At 50.0% G+C, this 15,841-nt stretch overlaps 1 protein-coding gene across 1 annotated transcript; it reads left to right on the top strand.

The window, feature by feature from the left end:
• The first annotated feature begins 393 nt into the window (after nucleotides 1-393).
• gsg1l2b (gsg1-like 2b) lies at nucleotides 394-15,841 on the top strand. The gene is made up of 5 exons (XM_056297543.1): nucleotides 394-694; nucleotides 1,472-1,519; nucleotides 4,821-4,973; nucleotides 15,118-15,229; nucleotides 15,541-15,841. The coding sequence occupies exons 1-5, from the start codon at nucleotides 394-396 to the stop codon at nucleotides 15,839-15,841; spliced, it is 915 nt and encodes a 304-aa protein (XP_056153518.1).

A 15,841-nucleotide genomic window follows, 5' to 3' on the forward strand; every position in this document is an offset into this window, starting at 1 on the left:
ATCCGCAGTAACCCGAGGACCTGATTGAGAACCGGTGGTCCACACAGAGCAATAACCGATGAGTCAAGATGAGTGAGCGAAAAGGAGAGAGGGGGGTGAATGGGAAAGGGGAGGAGGGGGAGGAGGAAGATGAGGAGGAGGAGGAGGAGGAGGAGGAGGAGGAGGAGGAAGAGGAGGAGGAGGAGGAAGGGTCGTCTACAAAATGAGAGAGCTGGCGCTGCGCGCGGACGCACATCGCGGAGGGGTGCGCCGTTGGAGCCGCAGACGCCCGACGCGTAATTAGCCGCGGACCTATTGACGGCAAGTGGGATTATGAGGATCTGAGCTGAGGTCGCGAGACCGGCAGACGTAGAGGCGACGGGATTACGGCGCGTCCTCACCCCGGCGGCCGTGATGGGGATAGACCGGCGGCGGAGAGCCTCGCTGGCTCTCACGCTCAACTTGGTCGCCTTGCTCCTCGCCGTGTCCGCGCTCACCACCAGCTACTGGTGCGAGGGCACGCGCAAAGTGGTGAAGCCCTTCTGCACCGGCCCGGTGACCACCAAACAGTCCTTCTGCATCCGCTTTAACAGCTCCAACTTGAACGACACCCGGCTGGTCCAGTACATCTGGGAGACCGGGGAGGATAAATACCTGATGAGGAAGTTCCACACCGGCATCTGGTTCTCCTGCGAGCAGAACGTCAACATGACCGGTAGGTAGACGACACCCGTGTCCCGGCCCGGCCGGCGGCCCAGGACGTAGACGCCACCAACCGCGCAGAGAGCTGCCGCTGCTGCGTGATTTCGTCGTCCATAATTGTTTCTCGTATATGTGCAAACTTTTAGCTTCTGTGCCCGATTTAGACGATGAAGGGGTTCATGTGCGTTTTTCATCCCGGAACTGGCAACCCAAATTGTGTTCTAACATCAATTCGGCATACTGGAGGACATTGACACTTGTTTTGTGTAAGTAGTAGATAAGTTCTGTATGTGGAGGCTGTGCTTTAAAAGCCGGAGGTGCCATAAACGTGTCCTCGGGACGTGACACGTGCTTTCCCGCCCGCCGAAACTGAGATCCGCTGTAACGCGAGCGCGTTGCGAGCCGGCCGGAGGGCAACAGAGTCACGCGGGTGAAGGACGCTTGGCCATTAGCGATGACACATGCAGAAAACATCTCCTGTGACCTTTACGTCGCGTTATTGCAGGTGATGCCACGCCTGCATTGGGCTCCATAGGCCCGTCAGCTGTGCGCAGGAGTTCGCGGGGAGGACTGGCGCATCATCTGCGCGCCAAATGGGGTTCTGGCGTGCGCATTGCACGCAATGGGAACGTGTAATACCGTGTTGTTTGTACGCGGACTGGCGAGACCGGCCTCGCCACGGGTGTGTTTCCTATGTAGTAAATTGTCATGTCTGACCTGTTTGGGGGGGGTGGGGGGGGTGTCAATGACATGAGGGGTCCATCTCTGTTCTGTGTTCCATCTCTTTCAGGCGAGAACTGCAGAAGTTTCCTGTACGTGGCGCCTTCAAATGAACGGGGTAAGGTGAACCGTCAACCACTATGCTCGTTTTTGCCATGCACGTGATCAGCATCTGTGCCCGTCCCGTGCTTGTCCCGCCCTCTGAGAAGCCGTCAGTCCAGGGTTTCTTCCTCGCACGTTAATTCACCTGTCCCCGCTTGTGATAAGCGACGCAACGACACCACGCCGCTGCACAACAGCCCGGGTGGTCAGCAGGGAGGGAGGGAGAGAGATGGAGGGAGGGAGGGATAAATACAACTCATAGATTTAGCGAGGAGGGATTCAAGTATGTGTCGCACCCAGATGCAGAAGCACCATTGTGTCTGCTGCCTGGCTAAAGGGCTTCACGCTCTTGCTGTGCTGTGGTTTAAGACCTCGGGGGAGGCTTAAAGGTGGGTCGCAGGAAGAAAAACATAAATGGTATTATTTTCTATCTTTGGTTGCCCCTCCCCCTTTTTTTTTCTCCCCAATTGTATCCGGCCAATTATCCCATTCTTCCGAGCCGTCCCGGTCGCTGCTCCGCCCCCCTCTGCCGATCCGGGCAGGGCTGCAGACTACCGCATACCTCCTCCGATACGTGTGGAGTCGCCAGCCGCTTCTTTACCCCTGACAGTGAGGAGTTTCACCAGGGGGACGTAGCACGTGGGAGGATCACACTACCCCCCCCCCCCAGTCCAACCACCCTCCCGAACAGGCGCCCCAACCAACCAGAGGAGGCGGTAGTGCAGCGACCAGGACGCATACCCACATCCGGCTTCCCACCCGGAGACACGGCCAATTGTGTCTGTAGGGGCGCCCGACCAAGCCGGAGGTAACACGGGGATTCGAACCAGCGATCCCCGTGTTGGTACCCAGATAGCATCCAGATGTGGGCCACGTCATGCGCCTTCTTCTGGCTCTGACAAAATGGATGTGAGTCTGAAGTGGCCCACATGTATAACTGCAAATATGGCCCAAATATGCCAAATCACATGTGGGCCTTTTCTGGCAAAGATGCGGGGCTCTCGGCAACATGAGATCTGGATGTGACCCGGAAGTGGCCCGTGTGGTAAATGGTGAATATGGCCCAAATATCACAAAACAAATATGGGCCACCTTTGGCAAATATGTGACACACGCAGCATTGCTATGGCTTGGTTCTGGCCCAGATCTGGCGAACAGGAGCGGACCGCCCAAGTGCCATCATTCCACGCGGCATGTGGGCCGGGTGAAAGTGTCGGGTGTGGGACGGGTCCGGGCCACAGCAAGTTTGCTATCTGGGTAGGCAACCGAATAGACCGGTACGCTACCCAGACGCCCCCATAATTGTCTTTTTACCGGTCTGTAATGTGAAAGCCTCCACAGAATTTGAAGCTGCATCAGCAGGACTTGCTGTGTCCTATCTGGTGCCACAGAGACATCAGACTAGACCACATCTAACCCCTCGTGGTCCTGCTTCGAGCCTGTGTTGTGTCGGAGTCGGCAACGCATTCCTAACATGCCCATAAAATAATGGACCCGGTCAATTCACCGAATCCTCCTTAGCAGGGCATTTTGGCAGTGCCCTTGACCCCCACGAGGCGCGTGGCATTTCAATTAAACCGTCAGCCGCGCGGTTATTCAGCATATCGGCGAGGCTGGCATCTCCTCCCTAGTGTGTGCGCGTGTGTCTCTCGTGTCCACCCAAACACTCCCCGTGGGCAGGGATTAATCCCCCCCTCGTGCCCGTGTCCTCTCCGCGTCTCCCTCGGTCCGCACGCGAAATGGTCTCCTCAGAGGAACGAGACGCTGACACAGAAATGAAATGAGACGCGTCGCGCGACAGCGAGACAACAGCTGGAGCCGGACCCGGAGGGGAGCCGGAGCGGCTGCGCCTCCGGCTCGCCGCGGCGCTTCATTCTCTCGGAATGATGTGATTATCTACATCCAATTGAGAGCTTTAATCCACACAAGTGTGCAGTACCCGTCTCTGGTGTGCTGCTGTCGCAAATATGAAGGGGATTTGTGGGTACTGGGTTTTTTTTCTATTGTATGGGATTTATTGTATGGGATTTATTGTACAGGATTTATTGTATGGGATTTATTGTATGGGATTTATTGTTTGGGATTTATTGTACGGGATTTATTGTATGGGATTTCACCTGCTGCGCAGCACACAACGTGTCATATGGCAGTATGATGTAACTAAAACACTGTCTAGGTTGAATATACTCGAGTAGAAACACTCGAGAAAGTCGTGGATCCCATTAGATTGGACACCGATGTCCGTACTTTTTATTCCCTCCCCCCTTTTTTTCTCTCCCCAATTATACCTGGCCAATTACCCCACTCTTCCGAGCCGCCCCGGTCGCTGCTCCACCCCCGTCTGCCGATCAGGGGAGGGCTGCAGACTACCACGTGCCTCCTCCCATACATGTGGCGTCACCAGCCGCTTCTTTTCACCTGACAGTGAGGAGTTTCGCCAGGGGGACGTAGCGCGTGGGAGGATCACCCTATTCCCCCCAGTTCCCCCCCTCCCCCGAACAGGCGCCCCGGCCGACCAGAGGAGGCGCTAGTGCAGCGACCAGGACACATACCCACATCCGGCTTCCCACCCGCAGGCACGGCCAATTGTGTCTGTAGGGACGCCCGACCAAGCCGGAGGTAACACGGGGATTCGAACCGGCGATCCCCGTGTCGGTAGGCAACAGAATAAATCAAGTCAAATCAAATCAGTTTTATTTGTATAGCCCAATATCACAAATTACAAATTTGCCTAAGCGGGCTTAACAGCAACACAACATCCTGTCCCTTAGACCCTCTCATCGGATAAGGAACACCTCCCTAAACATCTTTAATTTAGTCACCCTCCGTCCTGCTATTGAGTGGCGTCATCGCTCTCCGTTGTGTTGAAGGTAATGTAGAGCAAACTATGGGTGGGTAACGTCACTGGTGTTTCCATGGTCCCTCCGCCAGGGTGCCGCGAGAGGCTCAGATCAGGATGCAGGATGCTGCGAGTCTGCTAGCCCATAAAGTACCCTTTCCCTGACAGTGAAGGTTAATGGCATGAGTGAACGGGTCGCTGGCCGACCTTTGTAAACTCAACCCAGCACTCCTTCTTCTCCTCCCCCCCCCCCATCCTTGCCCCGTCCTTCCCTTCCATTTCCCCCTACCTCGCTCACCCATGTGTTTCTCGGTTGCGTCTCTCTCTCTTTCCCTCTCTCCTCTGCCCCGCCAATACAAGTCCCTGAGCCTTCTTCATTACTCACGCGCTCTTGCCCCACCCCCACCCTCGTGTACGTGCGTTATGTGGATTCCTTCCTTATTTCTATCCTCCTCTCTGTTGGCTCCTCTCTCCGTAGGAGTGCTATGGCTGTGCATCGTCGCGGAGTGCCTGTACATTCTCCTGTTAGCCACCGGGGGCATCCTCATGTCCATAGAGGTGTGCCACTTTGGCAGCGTCATCGACGGCCTCAAGCTCAACGCCTTCGCCGCCATATTCACTGTTCTCTCAGGTAAATGGCTGCTTTTCACGAACTGAGATTAACTGTTGATGAACTGTATGTATACACACACACACACACACACGTATGTATGTATGTATGTATGTATGTATGTATGTATGTATGTATGTATGTATGTATGTATGTATGTATGTATGTATGTATGTATGTATTCAAACACCTGGGTGGCACGGTGGTGCAGTGGTTAGCGCGATCGCCTCACGACGACAAGGTCCCGGGTTCGAATCCCGGGGTAGTGCAACCCTGGAGGTCGTCTCGGGGGTCGCCTTCTCCCCGGGTGCTCCGGTTTTCTCCCACACTCCAAAGACATGTAGGTCAGGCGAGTCGGCCGTACTAAATTGCCCCTTGTGGGAATGTGTCGGCCCTGTGATGGCCTGGCGGCCTGTCCGGAGTGTCTCCCCGCCTGCCGCCCAATGACTGCTGGGATAGGCTCCAGTGTCCAGCTGGATGAACTGAGACTGTTGGATGAAACGTTTGCTCTTACAAAGAGTTGGGTGGGTAGCTGTGTGGAAGGGGGCCACTACTGCTTTGCGTGACCATAAATATTTTTTATTTTTTTGCTTCAGTTTAAAAGTTATTTATCTTAAGTGAGTTTACTGGGCCCCTAATAGCACGGAAGCGAATGTAACAGCACGGTGCCATTTTGCAAGCGCAACATCCGGTCTCGCTGTCGCTCTCAAACAAGGATGTGATGTCAGCCAGTTTGCAGTCAGCCCCCCTTTGGTGGCGGGATTAAAGCTGACCTTCTTTCTAATCCACTCTGAAAATGATCCTTGCAACCACACTGTGAGCAGTTAATCGGCACCCGAAGATACTTCGCTCACCAGCAGCGACTTGGAAGTATTCCGGCTGCCTCGGCAGCACAGATACAAGGACCTCTGCCCGGATCCGGGGAGGGGGAGGGGGGTATTCGCTGGAGGCTGTCCCAGTTAGGTCAGAAGGCTTTGGTTCGCGGTGACCTCATGTTCATTTTGCTGTATATTTTTGGGTAATACCTGGTTATGTGTTTTTGGTTCCATCACGTAATCCAGTGTTTGAATCGTTTTTAAATGGCTTCTTGAAAGTATAATACTGTTGCGAATTCGGGGGACAACGCAACCACAGGAACTGCCGCGGCCGGGAAGCGAACCTGTATCGCCCGCACCGCAGGAGACATCGCTAGACCAACGGGTCAGACCCGCCAGCCAGCGGCCAGCGTGTCTTCCTATCCATGCACGTTATACTACCCCCCTCCTTCGGGAAGCGCGTCCCCGCGCTTAAGCATATCAGCTCCTTCACGCGTCAGGGCGCCTATGCTTCCGGTCGCTCCATCCCACTTCTAACACCAATGTAGCGATTTCGGGGGACAACGCAACCACAGGAACTGCCGCGGCCGGGACGCGAACCCGTGTCGCCCGCACCGCAGGAGGCATCGCTAACCGCTCGACTAAAGGGTCCAGACCCGCCAGCCAGCGGCCAGCGTGTCTTCTTATCCATGCACGTTACACTATTCATTGTGGCGTTTCCTCAGAGGCGTCGTATATCCTCATCAGTCCAGCCGAGGTCGTTCCCATCGTTGTAATTGTGGCTTTTTAAGAACTTTACTAAGTTCTTAAAGTGCTCTAAAACGCCTCCGGCTCATCTTATTGCAAGGGGTTTATCCTGCTCATGAAAGGTTTGCAAGAAGCACGGCATTTTAAAGCCGCTTCTGTTTTTAATGGGTAGGATAGATTAGAGGGGGCTTCATCCCTTTGTAATGAGCTCCAAAGGAGCAGTAGAGAGGACGTGAACAACCTTTTATTAAAGCCATGCATCACTGTGGGGTTATGAAGTGAGGAAATGAAGAGGGAGGGAGCGAGCTAAAACAAAGAGCCGAGGGAGAGAGAGCTGGGTCAGAGCTTTGCACTTTTGTTGAGCATAAACACCCAGTGTGGGTGATAAACTTTTACAGTCAACATAAAAAAAAGCAATTTCCTCCATCTTTCATAGGCTCGCTGCAGTGCGAGTGGGCAAAAGTTTAATCACTCGCACAGTGCAGAAACTTTCGACTCTCGACAGTAATGGCATCTGACTAAGCCTTTCACCTATGCGGGCTTGCCCATTGGTCGTAGGTGAGCTCGCGAGGGAGGCTGCTGTTGGATATTGCAGGTTGTGTTTGCATGTCTTCTGGATCTCAGCAATGTCTTACATGCGTGTACTGTCAAATCGAAGCTGTTGAGAGTCCCCTGGACGCGTATCTTCTTCAAACCTTGTTCGGTTCGGTGCTGATACAAACCAAAAGGGTTTGCCAAGTATTACTAAACATCCATCCATCCATCCATCCATCCATCAACCTGCTCTAACTTCCAATCCCCCGAGCTGTCGACAGTGGCAGCGGCGGCTATTCCTCATTTCTGAGTATTTGGTGCCTCTGTTTTCTTTCCTCATTTGTTGTGTTGATGTTTCTGAAGGCCGAAAAGACCATTCCTTGCATGAAACATGAGTCCGCACAGGTTGCGCTCGGTAGATAGTGGGGCGGTCGTGGTCGGGCTTGGCAGAGCGTTCGTCTTTGTCGCTTGTCCTCTTCGTCTCTGCGATGTTCTTGTTCGAACAGTTCTGCAGCAGTCCAGATGATCGGACGCCAGAGGTTGCCATCTTCCGCTTGTTCTTCCCAGGTTTTCGGGTTGATGTTGGTCTTCTCCATAGTCTGAGTTGGTCTCTGTAATGTGGCACAGGGCAGCCACGGGGTCGTTTGCCAGTGCTGAGGTCGCTATAGAGGATCTAGTCTAGGAAGTCTGGTGTTATTCATGCAGCACACATGGCCTGTCCGTCTGAGCGGATGTTTGATGATGGTGTCTTCGATGCTGTTGGCTTGAGCTTTCGCAAGGACTACAAGATTGGTGAAGTAGTCCTCCCATTTGATGTTCATGATTGATCCAAGCTTCTGCTGGTGAAAGCGCTCAAGTTTCTTGATGTCTCAGCGGTACAGGGCCCATGTTTCGTATCAGTAGAGGAAGGTTGAAATGATCACAGCTTCAAACATCATGAGTTTGGTTTGTTGTTTTAATCACAGAAAGTTGTATGAGTTCATCCGGACACCACGTTTTTTCAAATTCAGATTCAGACAACTTCATTTATCCCAGAAGGGTAATTCAGTTTTACAATCCACCCAGACCATACACAAACTCCCAGACAAATGGCAATCATCAGTATGTCAGAGACAATAGGCAGAGCAGTACATGGGGCAAGAGATGCATACTGTCACCCTTGCCTGGCCTTGCATGCAGACTCACACGAGGACCGGGAGAAAGGATTGACAGATACGTTTCATCACTCATCTAAATGACCTCTTCAGTCTCAACTGACAGCAGGTATCCCCACCCTTATAAACAATACAGTGGCATAACGACCGAAAACAACGATCAGTTTCATATGCAAATATGGGTGTGACCATTAACTAGAGTTACAATGGCCATGTGTACTATTCACAGAGGATTCCGGAACAGTTGCAGTCACAGCATTGAAAGATGGTGACAGATGTACTCTTAGCCCCCCCCCCCCCCCACACACACACACACACACACTATATTGCTCTGTTTATGCCAGGGGACCCGATCCTTGGGGTGGACCAACTTCTGGCACAGTGTGTTTTGGGGTTTGAAAGCAACTGAGACGCGGTGTTTGGAGAATACGCATCTCAACTGTTCCGACACTCCCGCCACATACAGAATCACCACTGGTTTAGGCTTAGACAGCTGTTGTCCTTCTCCTCTCTTCGATTGGCTGGTGCACTGTTTGGGCGTCTTCCTGGCTTTGACAAATGCCCAGTTAGGATAACCACACTTAACCAGGGCCTGTTTAATGTGGGATTTCTCCCCTTCCCCGGCCATTGTGTCAGTGGGGACGTTGTCAGCTCGGTGGTACAGCGTCCTGATGACTCCTAGTTTGTGCTCCAGTGGATGATGGGAATCCAACCTTAAGTACTGATCAGTATGCGTGGGTTTACAATAAACATCAGTAATCAAATGTCCCCCATCGCCCTATAGTACTGCCCCCTGTATGTGAAGTACGTGGACTGAAGACATAGTTTCAGGAGCAGACACACTTGGCCAGTGTTAAGGGTGGTCCTATTGTTAAGGGGGGGTCATTTTGTAATTTCATATGGACTACCGCCACTGCTTCCTCAACTGGAACACATGTGAAGAGAGACATAACATCATAAAAGACCATTGTTTGATTCCACTCCATAATGATGTCCCTCACCTTATCCACAAAATCCATAGTGTTCTGAATGTGATGTTCATTACTGCCTACCAACGGATTAAGAATAGATGCAAGAAACTTAGAGACGTTACAGGTCACTGAGTTAATCATACAAACAGGCCATAGTGGCACATCCTGTTTATGTATCTTATGTAAACCATACAGACTAGATGTAGCTTCCCCTGGGTATAACCCATGGTACAAAATTCTGTCAATAGCATTGTCCTGTTTTAACAGTTTCAGAGAATCTATCACCTTTTTCAACTTTCTGTTATTTCCTTACCTGGATTATTAAGCATGCATAGATACATTTGTTGTTTTAAGTTTTTGTTTTTGAAGATGTACTGGGATAGTCTTCCAAAAGCAACATGGGCAGCACGAATCCTGTTCTTCATCTCTTCTCAGAGTTGCATTGCGTTGAGAGGAAACTTCCACAGTAGGGAAAATGATCTACCTGTTCAAGAGAGGTGTTCAAGATGTTGATGTTGGAAGGGTTGTCCTTGGACTAGGTGGTATGAGTAATTTGGTTTTCTAGATATTGATGGTCAGACCAAAGTGACCGTTGCATTTGCTCAGGTGATTGAGCTGGCGAAACATACTGCAGTTTGGTGATCCGGGGAACGTTAGTCAGTCTTTGTGAGCAGAGTCTGGAAAGGTTGAAAAGTCCTCCATCGAAGCGATATCTGATCTCCACTCCTGGGTTGTTTGTTGTTGATAGTTCATGGAGCATGGCTGCCAGGTACAAGGAGAAGAGCGTCGGAGCAAGTACACATCCTTGTTTCAGTCCATTGGTTATTGGAAACTCTTAAGAGATGTTGTTTTGATGAGATACTTGTCCAACCATGCCATCCCGGAGCGCTTGGATGAATGTTACAAATCGGTCAGGGCAGCCAACACATTTTAGAACCACCCACATGGCAGATCTCAGCACGATGTCGAAGGCCTTTTCCAGGTCAAAGAACACTAGAAAGGGAGGTTTTTGTTGTTCTCTACTGTTTTCCTGTAGCTGTCTTGCTCAAAATATCCTGTTAGTTGTTCATCTTGAAGCTCGAAATCCACACTGTGACTCAGGCAGTATCTTCTCAGAGATAACTTGGAGGCAGTTGAGCAGGATTCTGGCAAAGATTTTTCCTGCAATGGAAAGCAGGGCTATACCACGATCGGTGCCACAGCTGCGATCTCCTTTCTCGAAGATGGTAATGATGATGGCATTTTTCAGATCAGCAGGTACTCTCTGGGCTTCCCACATTTGAAGGGTGAAAGTGGAAAGCCTTGTTTGTAACGGTAAGCCTCCATTTTGAATGAGTTCCAGAGGGATGTTGTCCGGTCCGGATGATTTCCTTGGCTTCACTGAATTCACTATATGTTGGTGGGGCTGACATCCAAGGTTGTGGAGGATGTTGGGGCACGTTTCGAAGCAAGTCTTCAGCAACGGTGGAATTCCTGTTTAGGAGTGTGCTGAAATGTTCTCTCCAGCACTTCAAGATGTCCTTGCTGTCGGTAAGGTTGCTGGCATTGTTGGTTGTTTTCAGTGTTCCTGTTGAAGAACGTGTTGGTCCGTACAGCTCTTTGGTACCCGTGTAGATGTTTCGCAGGTCTCGGGCATATGCATACTTTTGAAGTTCTTTGGCTTTTTCTTGGCACCAGCTGTTGTGGAGCTGTCTGATTGTCTGAGGTGATTCTCATCCGAGTATGACATGCACAACAGGAATGCTTTTCATATGGGCGAGTTCATCGGATAAAGAAAGACACATGGAGAAGAAAGAAGCAAGAGTTGTCTTCATTTGACGGCTGGGAGAGCTGGCGCTGAATCAACTGGGAGAGCCTGGTCTCCTGCATCCTGTGGGCCCAGGGACCACGGCCCCGCCTGGAGCTGTACCCGAAGAGGAAACACCGAGGGCAGTCGGGCGGGACGCGGGCAGAGGGGCAGGCTAAGCTAACTGCTAGCCCATGTAGACCGGCAGTTCCAACAGTCATTCTGGTGTTCGCTCTCTTGGACAGTGACATATTTTATATATATATATACATATACACACACACACACACACACACACACACACACACACACACACACACACACACACACACACACACACACACACATATATATATGTATATATATTCCTTTCATTTCATGTGCGCAGGTGCGTGGACTGAAATGACAAATACTCCTGAGTTTCTTTTTGGGACTAAATGCCGTTGTGTGACTTGTCATTTTTATGTGTTATGGCAGTAAAAATGAATAAGTACAATGTGAATTCACATTGCGGTATTTGTGTTTTTTAACGGCCCATGTTTCGGCTTTACAACCAATAAACCTAGCCTCTCCATGAACAAAACAGGCGTACTTGCCAAGACTTGGGATTCGGGATTTGCTCTGCATTTACCGACACAAAAGCGCTCGCTCGCTCGCGCTCTCGCTCTCTCGCTCTCGCGCTCTCTCTCTCATTTGCATAATATGGCATTGTTATGGCGGTGGAATGTCTTTCGGAATAAACATGAGCAGTGACAGGGATGAGACGGGAGTTTCGGTGTGTTCTGTGCTGAGTCCGGTCTGCTCTTGTTCACTCCGGGGATTTGGGGGGCTTACGTGGTAATCGGATTGTTGCGAAGGCTGATTTTTATTTTATTTATTTATTTATTTATTTATTTATTTATTCCTGCTCTGTTCCTACGGGTGATGAAAGTCCAAGCGTGAGGAGATCCCTCCTTCCTCAGCTGTCAAAAATCTGGCGTGCCGCTAAACCCTCCCGAAAACTAGGGGGGGTAAAGAAAGTAGACATAAGGGCGGAAGCAGGGGATGAATGGGGGGAGAGAAAGAGAAACGGATTGCTGGAGAGAAAGTGGACAGAGAAAGATTGATGGCTGGAGAGATGAAAGAAGCAGGGATGTTGAGAATGACAGAACATTTGAAAGACTTCGAGTTAGCTGATACCAGCACTTACACCACCCAGATTACTACACCCCCGGTCCAATGGACCTCAGCATCTGGAGCTGACAGCTCTCTCTCTCTCTCTCTCTCTCTCTCTTCCCCTCTTTCTCTCTCTTTCCCTCTCGCGCTCTCTCCCCTGTCGCTCTCTCTCTCTCTCTCCTCCCTGTCTCTCTTTCTCTCTTCCCCTCTTTCTCTCTCTTTCCCTCTCGCGCTCTCTCCTCCCCCCTGTCTCTCTCTCTTCCCCTCTTTCTCTCTCTTTCCCTCTCGCGCTCTCTCCTCCCCCTGACGCTCTCTCTCTCTCTCTCTCCTCCCTGTCGCTCTCTTTCTCTCTTCCTCTCTTTCTCTCTTTCCCTCTCGTGCTCTCTCCTCCCCCCTGTCTCTCTCCTCCCCCTGTCGCTCGCTCTCTCTCTCTCTCTGTCTCTCTCCTCCCCCTGTCGCTCTCTCTCTCTCTCTCTCTCTCTCTCTCCTCCCCCTGTATCTCTTTCTCTCTTCCCCTCTTTCTCTCTCTTTCCCTCTCGTGCTCTCTCTCTCAGTCTCTCTCTCCCTTTCTCTTCCTCTCTCTCTATCCCTCTCGCTTTCTCTCCCTCTCTCTCCCACCTCTGTCTCTCCCCCCTCTCTTTCACTCTGTCCCCCCCTCCTGCTCTCTCTGTCTCCCTCTCTCTCGCCCTCCCCCTCTCTCTCCTCTCTCCTCTCTCTCCTTCTCTCTCCTTCTCTCTCTCACTCACTCTCCCTCCCCCCTCTCTCTCCCCCTCTCTCTTTCTCTGTCCCTCTCTCTCTCCCCCTCTCTCGCTCCCTCTTTCTCTCACTCTCACTCCCTCTCTCCTCTCTCTTTCCCCCGCCCCCCCCGTCTCTCTCTATTTCACTTTAAATTGCTCTCTATTCCTCCTTTTCCTCCAAGAAATCACATCAGGCACCTCCTTCCTTTTCCCCCCCAATTTAATAAAAAGCTGTGTGCACATGTAATATTCATGGGTAACCCCAATTTTCTTGAAAAACAGTGATCCATGGAAATAACCGTTCCAATTTCCCGGTGGGGGATCTGGGAATTTCCATACTATCCAAAGATCTCATCAAAATAAAAATTGAATCATGTGGAAGTTTGCAGGTAAAAGCACAAGTAAATACATCCTTGTGTGAAAGCAACCTGGATCATGTCGACCCTGACCTACCACAGTACACCACCTAGCACCGGCCTCGGTCTTGGGTCCCGGCTGTGAGAAGGTTGCTGCCAGACCTTTTCACGGGGGCCAGACACGTCTCCCCTTTTCTGAAGCTGGCAGCTTGTGCCGTCCTGTCCAACCTCCTGGACAGATAAATGGAGTCGGGACACGTCCATTTGGCTGCTGCAGGCTGGTCAATAGGGATGTCTGAACACCCCGAGGTAATACCATAAAGTGCAGGGCAGTTTGTGCCGCACGTAAGAGGGGCTGGAGCCCACAGTCTGACTCACGTCCCTCATAAACACAACCCCCAACTGGGGTTCTGGGGAAGTGGAAGCACATACCAGCAGCTTGCCATGACGTCATCGGCTCGTCAGCCCACCAGCCTCTCTGCTCAGCGTGTGTGAGACACAATCAGTTTACTTTATAATCTAAGTAACAATTAATGAATTTGCAAGTGTGTGTGTGTGTGTATGGTTATGCAATTAATTAATTAATTAATAATTCAATTAGTTTTAATTCCATTAATTTGACTAATTAATCATTCAATTAATTACTTTGCAAGTATACATATTATATGTATATACACACTTGCAAATTCATTAATTATGTGAGAAGAATGCACATTTGTCTGATGGAACATTTGCTTTCGAAATTAAAAAATCACGTTTTGTTAAATGTGATGAAAGTGTATGAGGGTAAAGATGTTGTTGTGAAGGTATCCACACACTCCGCCATGTTCACTGAAGTGATGCTCAACTTCCCCTAAAGCAAAAATCAAACACCGGCAGATCTATGTATGAAAACTGGTCATACAAATACCACATTTTCATGAGCTTTCAAAATAAAACATGCAACTCATCAAAGAAGAGGATACGTTAGGTTTCCATATTCAGAAATATAAAACTATAATTTCCATCTCAACACTATGAATAGGTGATAAACCAATTGTCCGAAGTAAAACCAGATCTCACAGATAGATAAAAAGGGGCCTGAGAAGATAAATTAAAGGCTATAAGCAGCAATCAAGTGAATATGTTCTTCAGCAGAACATTCATTGCAGGTTACCCCCCCCCCCGCTAGCTTTGTGTGCTGTCAGATTAAATCTGAATGCCAGAAAATAACAAGGTGCATTCTGATGTGGCCACATGGCTGCAGGTAAAGCCAGCATGTTGTTGCACGCTGCAGCCCTGCACACACACACAGTGCTGGTTCTGCACAAGTACACGGCCGTTCAACACTGACGGTGTCTGAGGACGGTTCTGTGCCATCTGACATCAAAATTTAATTTGAGCTCTGAATGTTTTATTATCTTGTCTCAGAAATGTGAGTTTTGGGCCAGAGAAGAGGGGGGGGGGTTCTGTTTTAGGGGAAACTGAGTATCTCTGAGTATCTCTGAGTATCTCTGGAATATGGTGGAGCGTGTGAATACTTTTACAACAAAACCCTTTGATCAGATTTAAGAAAACGTGATTTTTTTTATATATATATGCAATTATGTATATGTGCTCATTAACGCTAATTGCATCATCATCATCTTCATTTTACGCTGATTTTATAATTGAGAGGTTCTCATTCATACAATAGTCAGCGCCGAAGAAGGTGAGAAAAACACAGCTCTATCGCTTAAGCCTCACATAATACTGTATTACCGCCACCTAGTGGTGATACGGAAGAACTACAACGTGTTTTTATTTTATTCAGTCATTCCTTCCGTAGTGTGAGGACTTCACCGTCACTGGGTGAGATGCTGTTTTGAGTATAGGTTGTATCATGTATTTGTAATTTTTTCCTTAATTAGTGTTTTCTCTCTGCGTGGCAGGTCTCCTAGGTATGGTGGCCCATATGATGTACACTACAGCCTTTCAGCTAACCGTCAGTCTGGGCCCGGAGGACTGGAAACCACAGACGTGGGACTACAGCTGGTCGTACATGTAAGTCGACGCACAGCATGTCCCTGCACACTTGGCACACCAACACCATGAATATGTAAATAAATGAAACGCGTCTTGTGCTTTCATAGAAATAAAAAAAGATCATTTCATTTGAGGAGCTGTGATCTGAGGATCTGAGCGTTGGCGTACATCTTACTTCTTACCGTCCTGTTAGAGCACCCTGTGTTTCTTTTCAATGTTTTTTTTTTATATAGAAAATTTGACTTGAAAAATGAGAATGAGATGGCTGTCTGGACAAATAGCATTCCTATCTGAGTGTAAGGCCTCATTTGTGACTCGTTTCCCCTCAGTTTGGCGTGGAGCTCCTTCACGGCCTGCATGGCGTCTTCGGTCACCACCATCAACCGCTACACGAAGACCATCCTGGAGTTCAAGCACAAGCGCCGGAACATCGAGAAGAACCTGAAGATCAAGCAGAAGCTGTTGGAGCTGGACTCCCCGGAGCAGGTGTGGGACATGTACATCAGCTCGGTGCCCAGCACGGCCGAGGAGCTGCTGGACCTGTCCTCCAACGGACGCAAGCTGTCCAACGCCTCCGTCTTCCTGGACCTCAACGATCTGCCCGACACCCAGGGAGAAGAGTACTGTTGA

The sequence above is a fragment of the Lampris incognitus genome, chromosome 17 (genome assembly GCF_029633865.1).
Source record: "Lampris incognitus isolate fLamInc1 chromosome 17, fLamInc1.hap2, whole genome shotgun sequence".
Lineage (NCBI taxonomy): Eukaryota > Metazoa > Chordata > Actinopteri > Lampriformes > Lampridae > Lampris > Lampris incognitus.